At 44.2% G+C, this 17696-nt stretch overlaps 2 protein-coding genes across 5 annotated transcripts in view; one reads left to right on the top strand and one right to left on the bottom strand.

Moving 5' to 3' along the window:
- The window catches only part of DNAH7 (dynein axonemal heavy chain 7), a gene marked incomplete at its 5' end in the record, with an annotated part of 175496 nt that extends 169623 nt beyond the window's left edge, over positions 1-5873 (top strand). The window contains 2 exons of the mRNA XM_080671125.1: positions 1834-1937; positions 5474-5873. Of these exons, the coding sequence (XP_080527251.1) occupies positions 1834-1937; positions 5474-5680 (311 nt within the window). The 3' untranslated portion in view covers positions 5681-5873. The remainder of the gene's footprint in view (positions 1-1833; positions 1938-5473) is intronic.
- A 5-nt stretch (positions 5874-5878) lies between these two features.
- Positions 5879-17696, bottom strand: part of SLC39A10 (solute carrier family 39 member 10) — a 104872-nt gene continuing 93054 nt past the window's right edge. For all 4 annotated transcript variants that reach the window (XM_080669864.1, XM_080669863.1, XM_080669862.1 and 1 more), the window contains exons 6-10: positions 13970-14090; positions 12389-12757; positions 11111-11191; positions 9632-9822; positions 5879-8621 (exon numbers count right to left, since the gene is read on the bottom strand). In XM_080669864.1, coding sequence (XP_080525990.1) covers positions 8463-8621; positions 9632-9822; positions 11111-11191; positions 12389-12757; positions 13970-14090 — 921 coding nt within the window. In that variant the 3' untranslated portion in view covers positions 5879-8462. The remainder of the gene's footprint in view (positions 8622-9631; positions 9823-11110; positions 11192-12388; positions 12758-13969; positions 14091-17696) is intronic.

Below are 17696 nucleotides of genomic sequence, written 5' to 3'. Positions count from 1 at the left end.
AATTATTTTGACATTCACACCCCCTTAGCTGTGGTCCCATGTCTCTGCTCCCCTTTACAGCAAATTGGTCAAAAGAGCTCTCTTTTCGTGCCATCTCCAGGTTCTCGCTTATTTCCTGTTGACCTTCCAGCCTCTCCAATCATCTGATGCTGTTCTTTTAAGTTACTAATGACTTCCATGTTGACAAATCCACGAATGCTCTTCTTTTTTCATCTAAAGTTCTTAGGAATTCTTACTAACTGACAACTTCCTCTTTCTAGAGACATCCATCTCCCTTTGCCTCCAAGCCATCACCTCTCCTGATTTTCCTTTTCTCACTGGACACGTTCACACTCTTGGCTCGCTTATCCTTCTCTAAATATCGGGACTCCCAAGGACTCGGTCCTGGGACTTTCTCTTTTCTAATTGCACCTCCTCAGCATGAGCTCCTACTTCTATGTCTCATTACCTCTGGCTGCTGTCCATCAAATGTGAATGCCCAGTCTAGATCTTCCTCCTAAGAGCCGGACCTCCATATCCAGCCACCTACCTGACATCTCCATTTTGGTGTCTCCCGAATACATAAAATTTATCATGGTTTTTTACAAATGGCACCACCATCAGCCAGAAACCTAGAAATTCTTCTTCCTTCTTCTGCTCCTTCGTGCACTCACATCGAAAGCAGCTGCTCGTCCACAAGCCTACGGCCACCACCATTTTTATCTAGATTCTTCTGCTCAAGTGTCTTACCTTGTCTCCCTACTAGTGTCAACACACTCTTATAATCCTTCGTTTATACTGAAGCCACAGACATTTTTTGAAAATGTAAACAACCCTGGTCGGTGTGGCTCAGTTGGTTGGAGAGTCATCCTGTACACTGAAAGGTCAAATTTTTTAAAATGTATTTTTATTGATTGCAGAGATTAAGGGGGAGCGAGATTGATAGAAAGATTGAGAGAGAGAGAGAGAATCATCAATGATGAGAGAGAATCATTGATCGGCTGCCTCCTGCATGCCCCACACTGGGGATTGAGCCTGCAACCCGGGCATGTGCCCTGATGGGGAATCGAACCCTGACCTCCTGGTTCACACTCAACCCCTGAGACGCCTGGCTGGCCGGAGTGGGTTTCATACGCTACTTCACAGGCTGGCACCCGACTGGCTGACGTGACTCTAGGTCTCCAGGAGGCAGACAGAGCAGGCATCATTGTTTTACAAACGCCCCCAGCTCTCCTCCGGATGACAACACAGGTCTGAAGTTAAAGGAATGGCTCACGGTCACCAGCACCGCAGGACTGCTTCGCTGTGGTCCTGCAGGCGTGACCCGTGTCTGCAGGGCAGGAGGCCACGGCGTTCCCCTGAGTCCCTAACGTGCAAGTGAGCCACGCTTTGCTCCAGGGAGTTCATCCTCTGTCCTTGGCGTGAGATCGGCTCTAAAGGGGACGAGAAAGTTGACTCTCTGGACGTGAGGGATCTGCGGAGGGCATTGGTGCGCATGCCCAGAAGCCACCGGGTCCAACAGCATTGAGTAACTTCTGCAGATTTCCTGGCGGCTGACACGGGTCAATTAAATATACGAATCTGATTGTGTGCGCACAGATTAATTTAAAACTGCTTTGCTCTGTTGTCCCCATGTTTAGTTATACCATGGAATTAACTGCCTAGGCAAATTGTAGATATTCTCGAAAAACGGATGTGAAGGCCAAATGCGGAGAACACTGTGTTCTGTGTTAGCACAAGCTTTGGCTGCTGACCTGGGATAACCCGCATAGTGTTCACAGTAGGAATTTCAGATTCAGAACCCAGTTTGCATATTGAAAGTGTTGTATTAACACCTGCTTCTTTTACATTTAGGTGTCTTAATTTATGGATTATTTTTGGATGGCGCTTCCTGGAATAGAAAGATAAAGAAACTTGCAGAATCACTTCCCAAAATTCTTTATGATACAGTGCCTGTGGTTAGTATTTCCCAAGGGTATACGCGTGGGGGGCTATTTTACACACATGTGCGCACGCACACACATACACAGTCAACTCATTATTCAGGATAATCATGTTTCATGAAGTTTTTTTAATTGATTTCTAGAGAGGAAGGGAGGGAGAGAAACATCGATTGGCTACCTCCCACATATGCCCCAACTGGGGATCAAACCCAAAACCTGTTCCAGAGTGAGACCGGAACTGGCAGTCACAAGGGCAGGTGTCGAATGTTCCTTCCTTTCACATGGAAACGCTTAAGTAGTCGCAGTTGGCTGGATGGTGCTTGGCCTGACCAGGAATTGAACTGGTGACCCTGTGGTGTTGCTGCCAACATTGAATTAGTGGACACTGAACCACTGCTTCCAGGAGAAATGCTGACTGATCAATACATAACCTCGTTTTATTTGTGTTTCTGTCTAAAGGCACTTTATATATATATATATATATATATATATATATATATATATATACATATATATATATATATATATATATATATATATATATATATATATATATATATATAAAACCCTAATATGCAAATTGTCCCCTCAGGAGACCGGGAGTTCCATCGCTTGCTATGACATGTGCTGACCACCAGGGGGCGGTGCAGAATGAAGGGAGGCCCCATCCTGCAGCAGGCGGCCAGCAGCCAGCAGCCAGCAGCCAGGGAAGGGAGGCCCTGGTCAGCAGCAGGAAGGCCCCGATTGGCCCTGATCACCAGCCAGGCCTAGGGACCCCACCTGTGCTCGAATTTCACGCACGAGGCCTCTAGTATTTAATAATATTGTTGACCTCTGACCACTGAACTCACGAACACGAGTAGTGTAGCTTGTGCCTGAACGGAGCTGACAGGACTTTCCCCATAAGGCACACCACAGCCTGCGTGCACGTCATAGCCTGTGTGCACATAGGAACACCAGACAGCCCCACAGAGTGACACTCGTGGGTCCCTTTAAACAGAAAAATCGCCACTAACAACTACAAAGGCCCACAAAACTGTTTAAAGCTGGTCATTAAGTAAACCATCAAAGGACACGTGTTTAGGTGTGAGAGATGAAACAGAAGTCAGACAAAGATCCTGTGGGCAGAGCCAGTTCCAGAACGAGACCCGAACTGGCCGTCACAAGGGCAGGTGTCGAATGCTCCTTCCTTTCACATGGAAACGCTTAAGTAGTTGCAGTTGGCTGGATGGTGCTTGTCTGGGGCCCCGCCTTGCTGGCTGCTCTGCGCACGTGTGCACAGGGCCAGGAAGATGCAGAGTGCTGATGTCAGGATGACGAGTACACGTTAGTGCTCGGCAAGCGTGCAAGTACGGAACCAGGAGTGATGAGGATCCACTGCATGTATGGATCCACCTACACACGCACACGTTTTGTTACGTAATTTTTTCCTACATAAACCTTGACCTAAAAATGTGAACTCTCTGAAATCCGCCCACATAAAGTATGTTTTCTAGGCACCCATTCAGCATGAGCAGACTGAGCCATGTAAATACTAAGTTACCATCGGTCACTGCGCCACGGAAAATGGCTAGATGTTCACTCCGTTGGAGGGCCTGACATGGCGATGACACAGCGGCTGTGGGTTTACGTGAATTGCTTGTGGGAAAATGGGAACAGCCCAGACAGGCAGCCCTTGCACGCAGCCCCGACAGGTAGAGAGGGACCAGCTGGCAGGCGGCTGCAGGAACCGTGCCGTTCCACGGAGGCACGGTGGGCAGAGCCAGTGCCAGAGCGAGGCCCGAACCGGAAGTCACAGGGCAGGTGCGCAATGTCAGGAGTTGACTGGTATCGGATTTTTTTTCCTTTTCACACGGAAACGCTTAAGCAGTTGCAGTGACTAGGAGAAGGAATTTATAAGTGGCTGATTCTCCCAAATAGGAAGTTACTTAGTGAGAAAAATTCTCATTAAGAAAATCCACTCTTGCCTTGGCCGGTTTGGCTTGGCGGATAGAGCGCCGGCCCGTGGACCAAAGGGTCCTGGGTTTGATTCCGGTCAAGGGCATGTGCATTAGTTGCAGGCTCCTCCCCGGCCCGGGCCTTGGTCTGGGTCAGCCGTGGGCAAACTACGGCCTGCGGGCCGGATCCGGCCCGTTCGGCTGTTCTATCCGGTTCCTTGCTCTCCCCTCCGCTCCTTTACTTTGAATTTATATTAGTTCACACAAACACTCCATCCATGCTTTTGTTCCGGCCCTCCGGTCCAGTTTAAGAACCCATTGTGGCCCTCGAGTCAAAAAGTTTGCCCACCCCTGGTCTGGGTGCGTGCAGGAGGCAACCAATCGATTTCTCTCACATTGATGTTTCTGTCTGTCTTTCCCACTCTCCCTAAAAGATCAATGGAAAAAATAGCCTCAGGGGAGGATTAACAACAACAAAACACACACACACACACACACACACACACACACGCACACACGCACGCACACACAGAAAATCCACCCCTGGTTGAAATGAAACACATCCAACTTGAATGGCGTTAAGTCCTTACACTTAACTGCGTCTGAAACACTGTTCTGTGATCCCCCTCCTAAGAATCTGGATTCCACAGTTATGTGGGGGCAAAGACCAGCATCCTTATTGGCTCCTTCCTACAGCTTATATTTTGACCTGAGAAACCTAACAGAACTAGGGGTGACGGGGTCAAGCTTTACCACCTCAGAGGATTGCTGCTCTTATTACCACAGAGAAATGAATTCAAGTAAGTTCTAAAACGTTTTTCATCTTTATGGCCAGTTGGTTCTGTATTCCTATCCAGAGGTCAACTGGCCCCCAGTCCTGTTGTTGAGATCGGTGAGGTTCAGCCACACTTACATTCTAGGAACGTGGCTGGCTCTGAAGATAACGTGGGTGCATTGCATGACATACACACCAGCGGCTTTAAAACACCCCCCGACGCTGGGGCTCAGTGGGTGGAAGCGCCATCCTGGGCACCACAGGGTCCTGGGTTCGATTCCCCTCCAGGCCACATGCCCAGGTTGGGAGTTTGATCCCTGGTCGGGGTGTACGTGGGAGGCAACTGATAGATATTTCTTTAAAACCAATTAAAGATGTCCTCACGGGAGGATTATAAATAATAAAAAGATATTTACCTAAATTGGGGAAGTAACCTGGTTCCATCATTGATAAGAATCCTCCTCGAGTATCTTGGGATTGGCCTTTATTAATAAGGCAGCATGACTTTGAGTACCAAGGGTGGCCGTTCCCTCTTTAAAGTATACCTGAACTGTGTGTAGGCACCAAAGGTCCTCCCCAGGTGAGTACAGTGGAGAGGTGAGGAATAGTTAGCGTGCTTTTTGACAGCGGGGATGAAAATGACTACGGGTCTTTCCTCACTTAGCTTCTAAACTGGTTCTGAATGGTGCTGGGGGCTCTAAAACAATGCTGGACCATGGCAGGTGCTGACAGAAGAACTATTTGGGCCACGGAAGTTTGCAGACGTAGCTAACTCTAACACTGCTGTGCTTACGTCCCAATGCAACAGCCCTGACTCAGGTCTCCGCACTTCCTTCCAGATGTGGCTGAAGCCCTGTAAGAGGGCAGACATCCCTGAGCGACCTAGCTACGTGGCTCCGGTGTACAAGACGAGCGAGCGCAGAGGGACGCTGTCCACCACGGGCCATTCCACCAATTTTGTGATCGCCATGACGCTGCCCTCCGACCACCCGAAGGAGCACTGGATCGGGCGGGGCGTGGCCCTGCTGTGCCAGCTCAGTGCCTAGCTGCAAGACGCCCGTCCAACCCCGCTCCTCTCCCGTTACAGGACTGAGTAGAAAATAGATTTTCCTTTTTAAACAATCTAATTAGTGTAAGCCAATCTGTCTAAAGTTACACTTAATTATAAACTTATTAATGTGCAAACGCAGCCTTTGTTTACAATGAATGTCCTCAAATAAAGATTAGACTAAAGACAGCACACTGGCATTTGCTCTTTTTTAATGTCTTTATTTTGGGAGTTCCACAGGCATTAGGAACATACATAAAATGACACACCACTGTTGACAATGAAAAAAACAGCATTTGATCATTTCAGCTTTATAAATTTAAAAAAAATGATTCAGTTATAACAACAACAACAACAAAGTGTTTAGATATTTTAGCAAGTATCACCTTGCAGGACCATCATCACATTTAAGCCACTGACTTACTGTTAATGGGAACTTCCCACTGCACTGGTTACTGGAGCACTTCCAGGCATCATCACAGCGGATCGAACGCAATGCGATGTGCACCGAATTTCATACGGATGTCACACGGTGACAGCATCGTACGGCAACGGCAGTGACCTCCAACACACACCTGAAAACAGACTGGCCACGCTCCATGGAATGTGGGAGCCAAAGAGAAATGTAGTGGAATTCGGATTGTCTGTAAGACTTGAAATTCTGCATCAGAATGACGTGAAAACTAAACACTGGTGGAACCCTAACAAAATACTAGCAGCCACGGTCCCAGCCCTCCTAACAGATCTGGCAAATAAAGATAACACCGTGTTTGAGAAACTGTAAAACTTCATGTACTTCAGCATAACCTATTTGCTTTACATCGGGCCTTTCAGACGGGAGCACACTGCAGCTGCTGCTCTCCATAAAGGTTTCTGAGATAAGCAGATCGAACAATGCTGGAATGCAGAAGCTGCCTGGGTACAGAAACCCAGCAATGAACTATAAACTTGGCTTGGTTCAGAAAGCAAGGTACTTGAGTCACTTGAACTTGGCAGTACTAAATAAAATATCAGCACCTTTTAGCTCAGTTGCTTGAAGGGCCAAGCAATGAGATGAGGATGAGGACTGTCCGAATTCGGCACCCACTGCTGAAAACAATCCACGCGGAGAACGCCTCCTTGTTACAGGAGACCAGGGAGAAAGCCAGAAGTAAGGGCACACCCAGGCACCCAGTCAGAAAACCACACCTGGGGCCCTTGCTTGCAGCAGAAAGAAGGAACAGGGGCAGCCCTCCACCGATACCCGGGGGCGCGTGCGGCCCCCAGAGTTTTGGTTTCTGTTATGAAATTCAGGACGAAAGAAACGGGGGGAGGGGGAGGACTGAGTGAAGTATCCTGATGGAATGGAGAGAGTTTGGCTCTTCAGTATTGAACAGGAAGATGGTTAGAGCAGCTACAAGCAGATGAAAAGAAAGCCGCCTGCCCAGTTAGCACAGCTGAACTGGCATAAATGGAGACCACGCGGCACAGGGTGGAAACAGAAAGCTCCATGCATCTGACTGCGCTACCGATCATTAGGTCAAAATGCGGAATAAACACAGCCGGCACTTCGCACGCATCGATCACAATTAACGGCAGGAGAACAGGCACCGACAAAAGGGACTACTCCCTATCAGGCACCAACAGCACACCTTGGCACAAAATGATCGAGGGACGTTAGCTCAGGTATTTAAATGTATCTTCCAAGTCACGTGGTACTATGATGGCCACAGTATCACTGGGGATTGTCCGTTTTTTGTTTTGTTCCTTTAACACTCCATGTCTGATTATGGACATGGTACATTTGGATTTCCTGTCGCTGACAGCATGGTCCCAATGCCATCTGGTAAAGCGATACATACATTTAGAACTTAAATTTCCCAAATAACTAGTTAGTACTGTTAAAGTAGGAAAATGGAATATTTAGACCATGTTTGGATTCTTCACTTCTCTGAAATTTTCTAGAAGATTACAATTTTAATAATAAAAAACATTTTACCACATGCTCCGACCGCCTACCCCACCCACCCCCCCCCAAAAAAAACCCCAAAATTAAAAAACAAAACAAAAACACCCAAATACCAAGTATAATATTAATACAAAGAACCATTATGAATCTTCCATTAAACTGAAGCTCACACAAACATACAATCACACATTTCAGTAGTTTAGGCTGGGAGTTTAAACACTATGTAAATATATACAAAAATAGTAACTCTAGATTCAAGAATAAGGACTTTTCCCAATGCTAAATCCACACCTTACTGCAGCCTGAGCTCTCCTCGGGGCCCTCGAATCTACATATGCAATCTCAAAGTCAAGTTGATCCCTGTTACCACATGTATATATATATATATGTAGCTGAATTAAAGGACACTACAAGTCATTTTTAGCACAAAGAAAAGTCTGTTCAAAGTCCATTTAAAATATTTTAAAGTGATTTTTTTTGGTTCAATTTCTATTTCTGCATAGCCACAGAAGTTTCTACTAATAAAGAGACTACTTTAGTGTTTTATATGATTATTTTTTGGAAGTCTTAATCCTATAACAACGTTGTTTCATGGAGTCCCATTTTCTCCTTTCTATATCACAAGCTTTATATTTATTAAAAAGACCCCCCCCCCCCACTCCGCGCAGGGAGAACAGTACAGAGCACCAGTCTCGGGGGTCAGCCCAAATCTCGGAACGTGTAAGCGGTGCAAGCTGTGACCTTTCTTGGAGCGATGTGCACACAGTACAGGGACAGATAGATGCCAGGCTGCACGGTGGCCTTCTTGTAATCAACGTGACCCCCGGAATGGTCAGAACTGGAAGTCAAACACAATTTTGTCTTCGTACAGGGCGATCACCAGCATGATGGCAAATCCAAACAGCAGCCCCAAGTTCTGCAGCACGAACTGCCCCACCGGGCAGAAGCCATGCTCTTCGTTGTCACCGTCGCCGTGCAGCATTTCCGGAAGCTGAGAAGAAACACAGATATTTACCAGCAATTTTGTATCATCATCTGCTCAAATACCTTTTTTTTTTAATTTTCCTACTTAAGAACACTAATGACTAAAGCATAGCTACAGATAAAATAATTATTTTATTGAACACAATGCTAACTATAACGTATTCTCATCAAACTTGGAGTGACTGGCAAGAGGCAGAGTGTGCTTCCTGAGGGTGAGGGGGAGATGGGGTACAGCCAGGAAAGCTGGAGGTGGGGAGGGAGTGGAAATGCTCAGGAGGATGGAGCGCCTTGAAGGTCAAAGCAAGAACTTCGGTGCTTTTGCACAGAATCAGACGGAAAACCGCGTAAAGGGTGGAAGCACACCAGCGGCATGGCCAACGGTTGAAGGGTCCCTGAAGAAGGGTCCCTGAAGAAGGGTCCCTGAAGAAGGGTCCCTGAAGAAGGGTCCCTGAAGAAGGGTCCCTGAAGAAGGTCGCGCTGGCTGGTGTGCTGGTAGGGTGCTGTGGACGAACAGCTGGAAAGAGAAGGTGGCGGTGGCCGGAATGAGAGAGCGAGCAGTAGAGCAGAGGTGGCAGACAGAGCCCTTGGGCTACAGCTGCAAATAAGGGAAGTTACGTAACTTCCTTGGAATATAATTTTCTGCAAAAGACTGGCTTACCTAAGAGGTATAGTCTTTCTTTCTTGTTTGCCAGTTTCTTAACAATAAAGCACTTCCATCCCCATATTACACAGCCTTCAAAGTAGTATGATAATCCTGTAATTGTATCTCTAGATTCTACGGATTACTTCGAAGAGTAACATCCTTTGGTCAAAAACCTTCAACATCTCAACTGGTTCGAAGGCTCCTACTTAACTATCTTTCCCTAACAGATTACTGAGGATAGCCCGTGTCTTTAGAACGGGTTATATGTTTTGAAGAATTGGTCTTTCAAACCATATCCGGAGATTTCTCCCACTTTTAGAAGTTGTGTTCCATTTACAGGTTGAGCGTAACACCGGAAATAGAATACACCTCACCATATCCACCAGGGCTACGTAGAGGAACATGCCAGCGGTGACGGCGAAGATCCAGAGGGTGATGCTGTTGGCGTACTGCCCCACCGCGGTGCCGATGAGCACGCCGACGTAAGCCATCATGGCCGAGAGGAGGTTGTACACAATCGCCTGCTTTACGGTCATGCCTGCTTTCAGAAGAACTGCAAAGTCACCTGCAGGGAAGGCAGAATGGGAGACTTCTAAAACCACAAGAAATTACACACAAATTTAGGAAAACATCAATAAAAGACAAAACGAAGAATGACATAAAAAGGTTACCTTTAATAATGGGTACATTTATTTTTTACTTAAGAAATTAAACCTTTAGAACACGCAAAAACTTGGGTGAATCTCAAAGGCATGATGCTAAAAGACAGTATGACAGGTTATATAGAATCCATTTATATGACAGTCTAAAAAAGATAAAACTATACTGATGGAGAACATTCCATGCCGCCAGAGAGCACGGGTGAGAAAGGGGTGTGACTATACAGGGAGAGCATGAGGGGTTTGTGTGAATGAATCAAAATTGCAACTATGTTTTTGGTCACATCAACCAAAACAGAATTTTATTTTTGGTGTGCCACAGTATTTTAGTAATAAGTTTATGTGTGCCATGAGATGAAAAAGGTTGAAAATCGCTGGCTTAGAGAGAAAGGCAAAATTCTGTAAGAAATAATGTCTTAGAGCTAAAGGGTCAAAATTAATAATTTTACTAACTATAATAAAGTTTTTTTAGTTACTAAATATACAAACATTCATTTAATTGTTGAACACTTAGTATATACAAGGTAACATGTAGAATTCTGGGGCTTGTTTCTTTCTCTTAAGAAGCGATCATACATGACTGAAAATGCATGATCTGTTAATGAAGTTAACAAAGAAATTAGTGCAAGCCATTGTTTTTCCATGTTCCAAGAAACTGATGCAAACGACATACCTGCAACATTATTGGGGGAATTAAGATAATACACCTAAGATTAGTACCTACCAATGGCTCCACAATTGCCCTGCTCCGGTTTTCCATCTGATGTTACCGCCTACATCTCTTCTCCACTGATCCTGAACACTTAATGCTCCTGGGGAGACCTGAATTCACATCAGCTTTTATCTCCTTCTCTCCCCAGAGTTTAATTTCCTCTGGCCTTTCTTTCCCAGCTTCCTTTACAGAAAGAGCTCCTTAACTTCTTCCTCTACGAATTTCCTGGCCACGTTTTCAATAATTCACCCACCGACTGTGCTAACAGGATGATTTCACTCAGCAGGGGGTTAGATAATACAAAATGAGACTACAGATGTGTATAATTTTAAACAAAAGTTATACAATAAGAAAATGATGACACTCTACTCTGCCATCAGCCACTCTTTATGCTTTGACACTTCTAACATTTGGATGCATTTAAAGACTGAAGCAGCCTGAGAAGTGATGAAGTGTGGTAAAATGTTAAAGGTCGTTATTACCTAATTCGTGTGGCAGCTCATGACAGAAGACAGCGATGGACGTGCTGATTCCTCCCGTCAGCCCAGCGCTGAAAGCCGCTCCTGCGGGAGGGAGGGAGGGAAGCAGGAAGTGACGCTTATGGCTCTCCGGATGTGCCTTTTTCATTAATGACAGGTGCAGTCTCTTTTGCCTTCCTAAACTAATTTCATAACATATGAGTGACTCTTTATCTTACAAACTATAGTTTTTGAACAGATAGTGAGGTTCAATAGGTGTTAACCAGAAAAAGAGCTACTTAGTGAAAGAAATATTCCCTATTGAATTAAAATTTGTAGTTTGTATAGCCTTTAACTCACTAACGGCTTGGAAATAGTAATGCCTGTCAGTATTTCCATCTCTGAGTGGTAGTTTGAAGGTCAGTTTTAACTCAGATAAGTTCATTTATAGATAGTTAAATGGCTAGTATCCTTATCCAAACTTTTCTGGGTTTAGAGCACAAATCATACAAATAATTATTTGTCTGATGGTCTTGAAGACTGAGACCAGAGGTATAAATGTATCTAATTCTACTAGTAAAAACATTGGCAGCCATTGTGGATTCAAAAATATAGTCTCTCCTTTCTGAAAGATACCAAAGTATACTTCTGAAAAATTATTTAAGAGTCTGGATCTCAAAGATCAAGTATTAATCCCATTTACTGTCCTCCCAAACTGGCAGTATCAGTTTACATTAGCAAAATTCTAATATAATATATTTGAATCTGGTACAATGGATTTTTTAACATTACAAAATTTTTCTTCACCTTTTTAAATGTAAAAAAAATTAAATCCAAAATTTCAATTAACTTGTTCTCATTCAAGCATGTGTAAATGTGAATGCATTTGAAAATACAATGTTAAGGTAGTTTTTTCAATATGGTAACAATGCCTTGAATAAAATTATTAGAGAAGTATATTATAACCTCAATAAATTCAATAAAAATTAATTTAAAAAGTGTGCCCACACATTTAGAATAAAGATGCTGGTGTGAATCACACACACACAAAGAAGCATATTACAGATATTTGTTTAGATATTCAAAGAAAAACGCACTGAAATTATACCTCTATGTCCCCAGCTAAACTCATCAAAAACATTAACATGGCCTTTAGAAAACCAAGTGACAGGTAATGTGTAGAGTGTATGTGTTAAACCCTGTGTCTCAGTCTTTATAATTCATCGTTGGTGAGATGAGGGATGACACAGTGGAGGACGGTCTTGGAGAGCAGCACACTGGACCCTGCCCCTGTGAACTCACCGATGGCCAGCCCGTCGCTGAAGTTGTGGATGCCGTCGCCCATGATCACCATCCAGGCTATATTGGCTATTCCCGTGTCCTTCAGGTCCGACCCCGAGTGACAGGGGCCGTGCGAGTGGTGCGCGTGTTTGTGGTGCCACTGGTGGCTGTGTTTCCGCAGCACAGTCTTGCTCTCGTCGTGGTGGTTGGGGGTCGCAGCGTGGAGAGCCCGCTCGTCGATGGTGTGGAAGCCATCACTGTGAGAATGGTCCATGATTTTCTCCTCTTCCACGCAAAGGTAATTTTTGGGAGGGGATTCTTGTTGGCCTTCTAAGTCTGTCAGTTCCGTTTCATTAAGGCGATCTTCAGAAACAACCGAGTCATCAGTTCCTGTATTACAAGAGCAAAGGATACGCTTTATCCACCGGTAAATGAACGCCTGTGTGCTAATTTAAACCCAGACAGAACAGCATTGTAATGGACATTTTTTAAGTGAATGTCTTTTAAAATTCACTAAATAAGTAAGTATATAAAAACAAATACAATAAATTAAACCGTGTGAACACACACAAGACCAAAAGGTGCACCGGGGACGGAGGGACTGAACGCAGGGGCGGGCGCGGGGCGGAGGAACGGCAGTGGAAGATGCTGGGACGTAAGCAGTGCGTCGTGAACAGCTGGTGAAAACCAAAAGGTGCAGTTACTGCAGCGTTTACGGGTGAAAAATAAACTCCTAACTTTTCAGAGAAAGAACAAACCTTCAAGTTTGCCCACTGTAACCTTCTCTTACCATGCAAGAGGGCAACGTGTAAATCATTTGCATCTCAGTGCTCCACCTGACTGACAATACTACTCAAATCATTACTAGACTGAAGTTCAGAAATTCACATAAATGACAATATCTGTTAAGTTTTATTTTTTAAATTGAGGTTGACCTCTGACCTAGTTTTCAAGTAATTTATTAAGTGACAAATATCCTAATACTCCCAAATTCTGTTTTGGGGCAGAGTCTACAGTGGGGTCTCGGCTGCTTCTTTTCTGCAGAGAATCACTGGTACACTCAGGGAAACAGGAAGGGGGATGGGGAAATGTTAGATTAAAACGTTTTGGTTTCCCTACAAATCGTAAGCTACCTTTTAATTATTAAATCTACCAGGCAACAGAACAGCAGGATGGGTGCGCAGAGATTTCAAGCACAGAGATCCTTCTCCTTTAAGTACAAAAGCTGATCCTCCTCCCACAGAAAACCAATCACACGCCGAGGGCACAAAGATCGTGCCTTGCCAAGAAGTAACATTACACTAACCTACGCTCACAAAGCCCTTTTGTCTGTCTGCTTCACTGTTTTCCTGTAAAGTACAATAGGTTTTTGCCCTGTGATGCAATTACTTTATCCCACTCCTGGTATAATAAGGCTGAACCAAACCAAAAAACTAACAAAGCACAATTAAGACACACTCACAATTAAGAAAATTTAAATGAGAAACTAAAATTAGGAAAGACACAAAGACACAAAACATCAAGCAACACAGACAGAGTTTAGAAGTGATATTTCAATTGTTGTGTTTTAAAAGTTTCTTGTTAGTCAGAACTATTACCTACCTGCAAGAGGCTTGAGCTGCAGCCAGTCGGCGTCTGGCGTGTTATTTATCTTGTGGTCGGAAAGCTTCCTGCCGATACTCGATTCTTCTGTGCTCTGCTTCATAAACCACTTCTGTTTCCCCTGGAAAAAAAACCTGGTGTTATTATCAAATCTGCAGCCACAAATAGCAACAATATTCACTTATTAACATCTATGGGGATAACTGGTGTTAACTTTATGCATAAATTATATGGTAAAGAAGTGAGAAAAAATTTTAGAAGTTAATCAAGGGGTCTAACCAGATGAAAAATCCAGCTATATCTGTATGTTAGTGTTGCTTTCTTTGAATACTCAACTAAAAGGTTTAAGTTCATCTAATTCAAAGTTAAAAGGATACACACTACTATATTATTATATGCAACCAAAATAAAATGTGAAATATGTGTAATCTCTCTTATCTAATAGTGTGTGGGAATAGTAAATTCCAAAAACTAGTGTTTATTCCTTTGAATTTTATTCTGTGATTAATGCAATCTCATATTTCCCTACTTATGACATAATGAAGACATAACAAACCTAAGTTAAAATACCAAATCTGCAATTAACTTCTGAGACTGTTACATTTATTAAATATAATAATACTCATCTGTAAAATGAAAACGATTATGAGGATTAAATGAGGTGATGTAGGAAAATGACCTATAAGTAACTGACCCTAAGCTCGGCGATAAAGTTTTGTTTCTCGTCTAATCTGTTCTCAATTACTAATAAATTCTAATTATTGTATTTTATTGTTTAGGTTTGAATTTTCCTAACTTATCTCTAAACTGGAGGTCCGGTGCATGGAATTCCTGCACGGGTAGGGTCCCTAGGCTTGGCCGGTGATCAGGGCCGATCGGGGCCTTCCAGCTGCTGGTCAGGGCCTCCCTTTGCCAGCTGCTGGCTGCGGCCTTCCTTCATTCCGCGCTGCCCCCAGGTGGTCAACGCAGGTCATAGCGAGCGAGGGAGCGAACTCCTGAGGGGACACTTTGCATATTAGCCTTTTATATATATTGACAGCCTCCTTTCTTCTTTTTCCCATATAACTACCACTAGCAATGCTTCCAACTTGAAGTTCTACTTCTAGTCTATGTGAACGTAAGAGACAAATAACAGGTATGTTAGACAGCTGGCTTTGCTTCCAGCTGTAAATGGTGTCAGTCTCCCAACGCTGCGAGGTAAGCCTGTCCGGGCTAGGAGAGTCTTCAGCGATGGCCACCATCAGTGTCTTCCCTCCAGCGATGGCCACCATCAGTGTCTTCCCTCCAGCGATGGCCACCATCAGTGTCTTCCCTCCAGCGATGGCCACCATCAGTGTCTTCCCTCCGGGCCTCAGCCTTTCTCCACCCAGCAGAACACACAGCGCATTCCCCTGCCTGCAGAGGTGTGTAAGGAGACCAAGATGCAGGCACACAGCCGAGGAGGGAGGCATTCCTGGACTTCACCTGCCCTGGCAGGCAGTGGAGTGTGAATGTAGCAGTGAGTGGCTCTAGCTGACACCAAGTGAAGCAAAAACACTGCTCAGCTGGGCCCTGCCCAGATCCCTGGCAGGATTAAGAGAAATAATAAACTGTTGCTATAAGCCGTTAAGTTTGGGTTGTTCTGCTTCATAGCAATAGGGAACAGAAACGGGAAAAACAGACAACGTTCAAATAATAATAGTACGGAGACACCCTAGGAAGAGAGAACAGTCATGAGTCACCAAAGAGGAGGAAGGAGGAGCCAGCACCAGTGAGAGCCCCGCGAGGGACAGAGAGAGTAGAGGAGGAAATGCGAACGGCTGCTGGACAGCTGCGGCTCTGATTGCCCACTTTCCCAAAAACTTGCTAAATCAACCCCCTCAAGCTCGGCCGCCTGAACCAGCCATGGCCGGGTGCTGCTGAACCGATGCTCTGAAAGCTCCCTTCCAAGAGCTGACTCTCCTACCAGACAATCAAGTGTCTGTTCTATTGGAGTACCACGCATCTCCTTTCCTCAGAAAGGCCTGCACAGCAGTGTCTCACCTTAGATTAGGCGTTGTCCTGTTTATCCTAAAGGACATGTACGGACTTAACTGCCTAGATTCCTTTCCTTGATATACTTGAAAAACTCCCTATTATAAACTTACAATACCCCTCTGCCAAGAGTACCATCTGTTTTTTATCTCCCACAATTTTTTTTTAATATATTTTTATTGATTTCAGATAGGAAGGGAGAGGGAGAGAGAGATAGAAACATCAATGATGAGAGGGAATCATTGATTGGCTGCCTCCTGCACACCCCCCACTGGGGATGGAGCCCACAATCTGGGCATGTGCCCTTGGCCAGAATCAAACCTGGGACCTTTCAGTCCCCAGGCCGACGCTCTATCCACTGAGCCAACCCGGCTAGGGCTCCCACAATTTCAAATTTACAAATAAGCTGCCATATTTTGGGGACTCTGTTCTCCTACATTAGCTTACTTCATAAAAATAAATGTGTTTCATTTTGCCGGTAAATTGAAGTTCAAACTGAGATCAAGATTAAATTATAAAAAAGGAAAATGTGTGTATTTTGTACTTCTCCGTAAATTATACAGTCTCTAATAATTTACACAAATTAAATACTATCTGCTGCTTCAATGTTAATAGGTACACAAACTGGAGAAAATTCAGGCTTCAGTTATTCCAAAACTCCTTTATACAGTTTGCAATGTGTAACTGTGACCTAAATTAGGTACTCACCGAGATGGACTCTAAATTCTCGTGTTTCTTACATCTAATCCAATTTCAAGTCTTCTTATTGATTCTTTCATTTTAACAGTTCTCTTAACCACCTCCTCTCCCCCAATCCTTACGCCATGACTGTAGTTCAAGCCCACCTCACCTCTCCTCTGAATGATCGGCAGTGATCGCCTTCGCCGACTCACTCTCCTCCAGCCACTCTTACTCGGCATCCTTCCACCACATTCTAGTCTTCCATCCACGACCTTCCACAACCCTTCAAACACCATGCTGTGGACTCTCTCTCACTCTGCTCTAAGTTGGTCCTTCCCAGTTCTTTTACCATTCCTCAGATCCTTCTTCCCTGGCACACCAGCGTGACCCCCCTCCTTCGGAGGCAAATAAATAGGATGGTGTCCTGACTCAAATACGGCAATTAAAACGAAATACATTCTACTTAGAACAGGATAAAAATGAGAAGTAGGATTTATTTCCCATAGATAGCAACTGAGAGTCATGATGAATGAATCATAGTTTTATAGCTAGCTGTGGCTGAGCAAGACCTAGAATCACTCCCCGCCTCCCAGTTCAGAGTTCTATTGTAAACTATTCATTTTGTCTCAAGAAGATCTATAAACAACACATACATATGTCAAAAATATATACATAAAAATAGCATAGAAGTTGTATCCTAGGTGTGGACTGTATATATGGTGATCACGACTAACCAATGTTCTTGAGGAAGAAGAAAGTATTTTTTCTTTTTTGAATATTTGGAGTTAACTAACAAAATGTAAGAATTTTTTAATCCTTTTGTGTGTGTGTGTGTGTGTGTGTGTGTGTGTGTGTGTGTGTGGAAAGCTTCCTAAAAATGTCCTCTAGATTTAAAGAGCATATACTGAAGACAATCAGCACTGGTATCACAAACATGTTAGTGAGATATATTCAAGATAGAACTTTAGATACACATAAATCAACTTGAACAGGGAGACGTGTAATCATGGTGAATGGTAACCCCAAACTTACC

Source organism: Plecotus auritus (assembly GCF_963455305.1).
Source record: "Plecotus auritus genome assembly, chromosome: 5".
NCBI lineage: Eukaryota > Metazoa > Chordata > Mammalia > Chiroptera > Vespertilionidae > Plecotus > Plecotus auritus.
The sequence above is the reverse complement of the archived record's forward strand: the minus strand, read 5'-3'. Positions and strand labels throughout refer to the sequence as shown.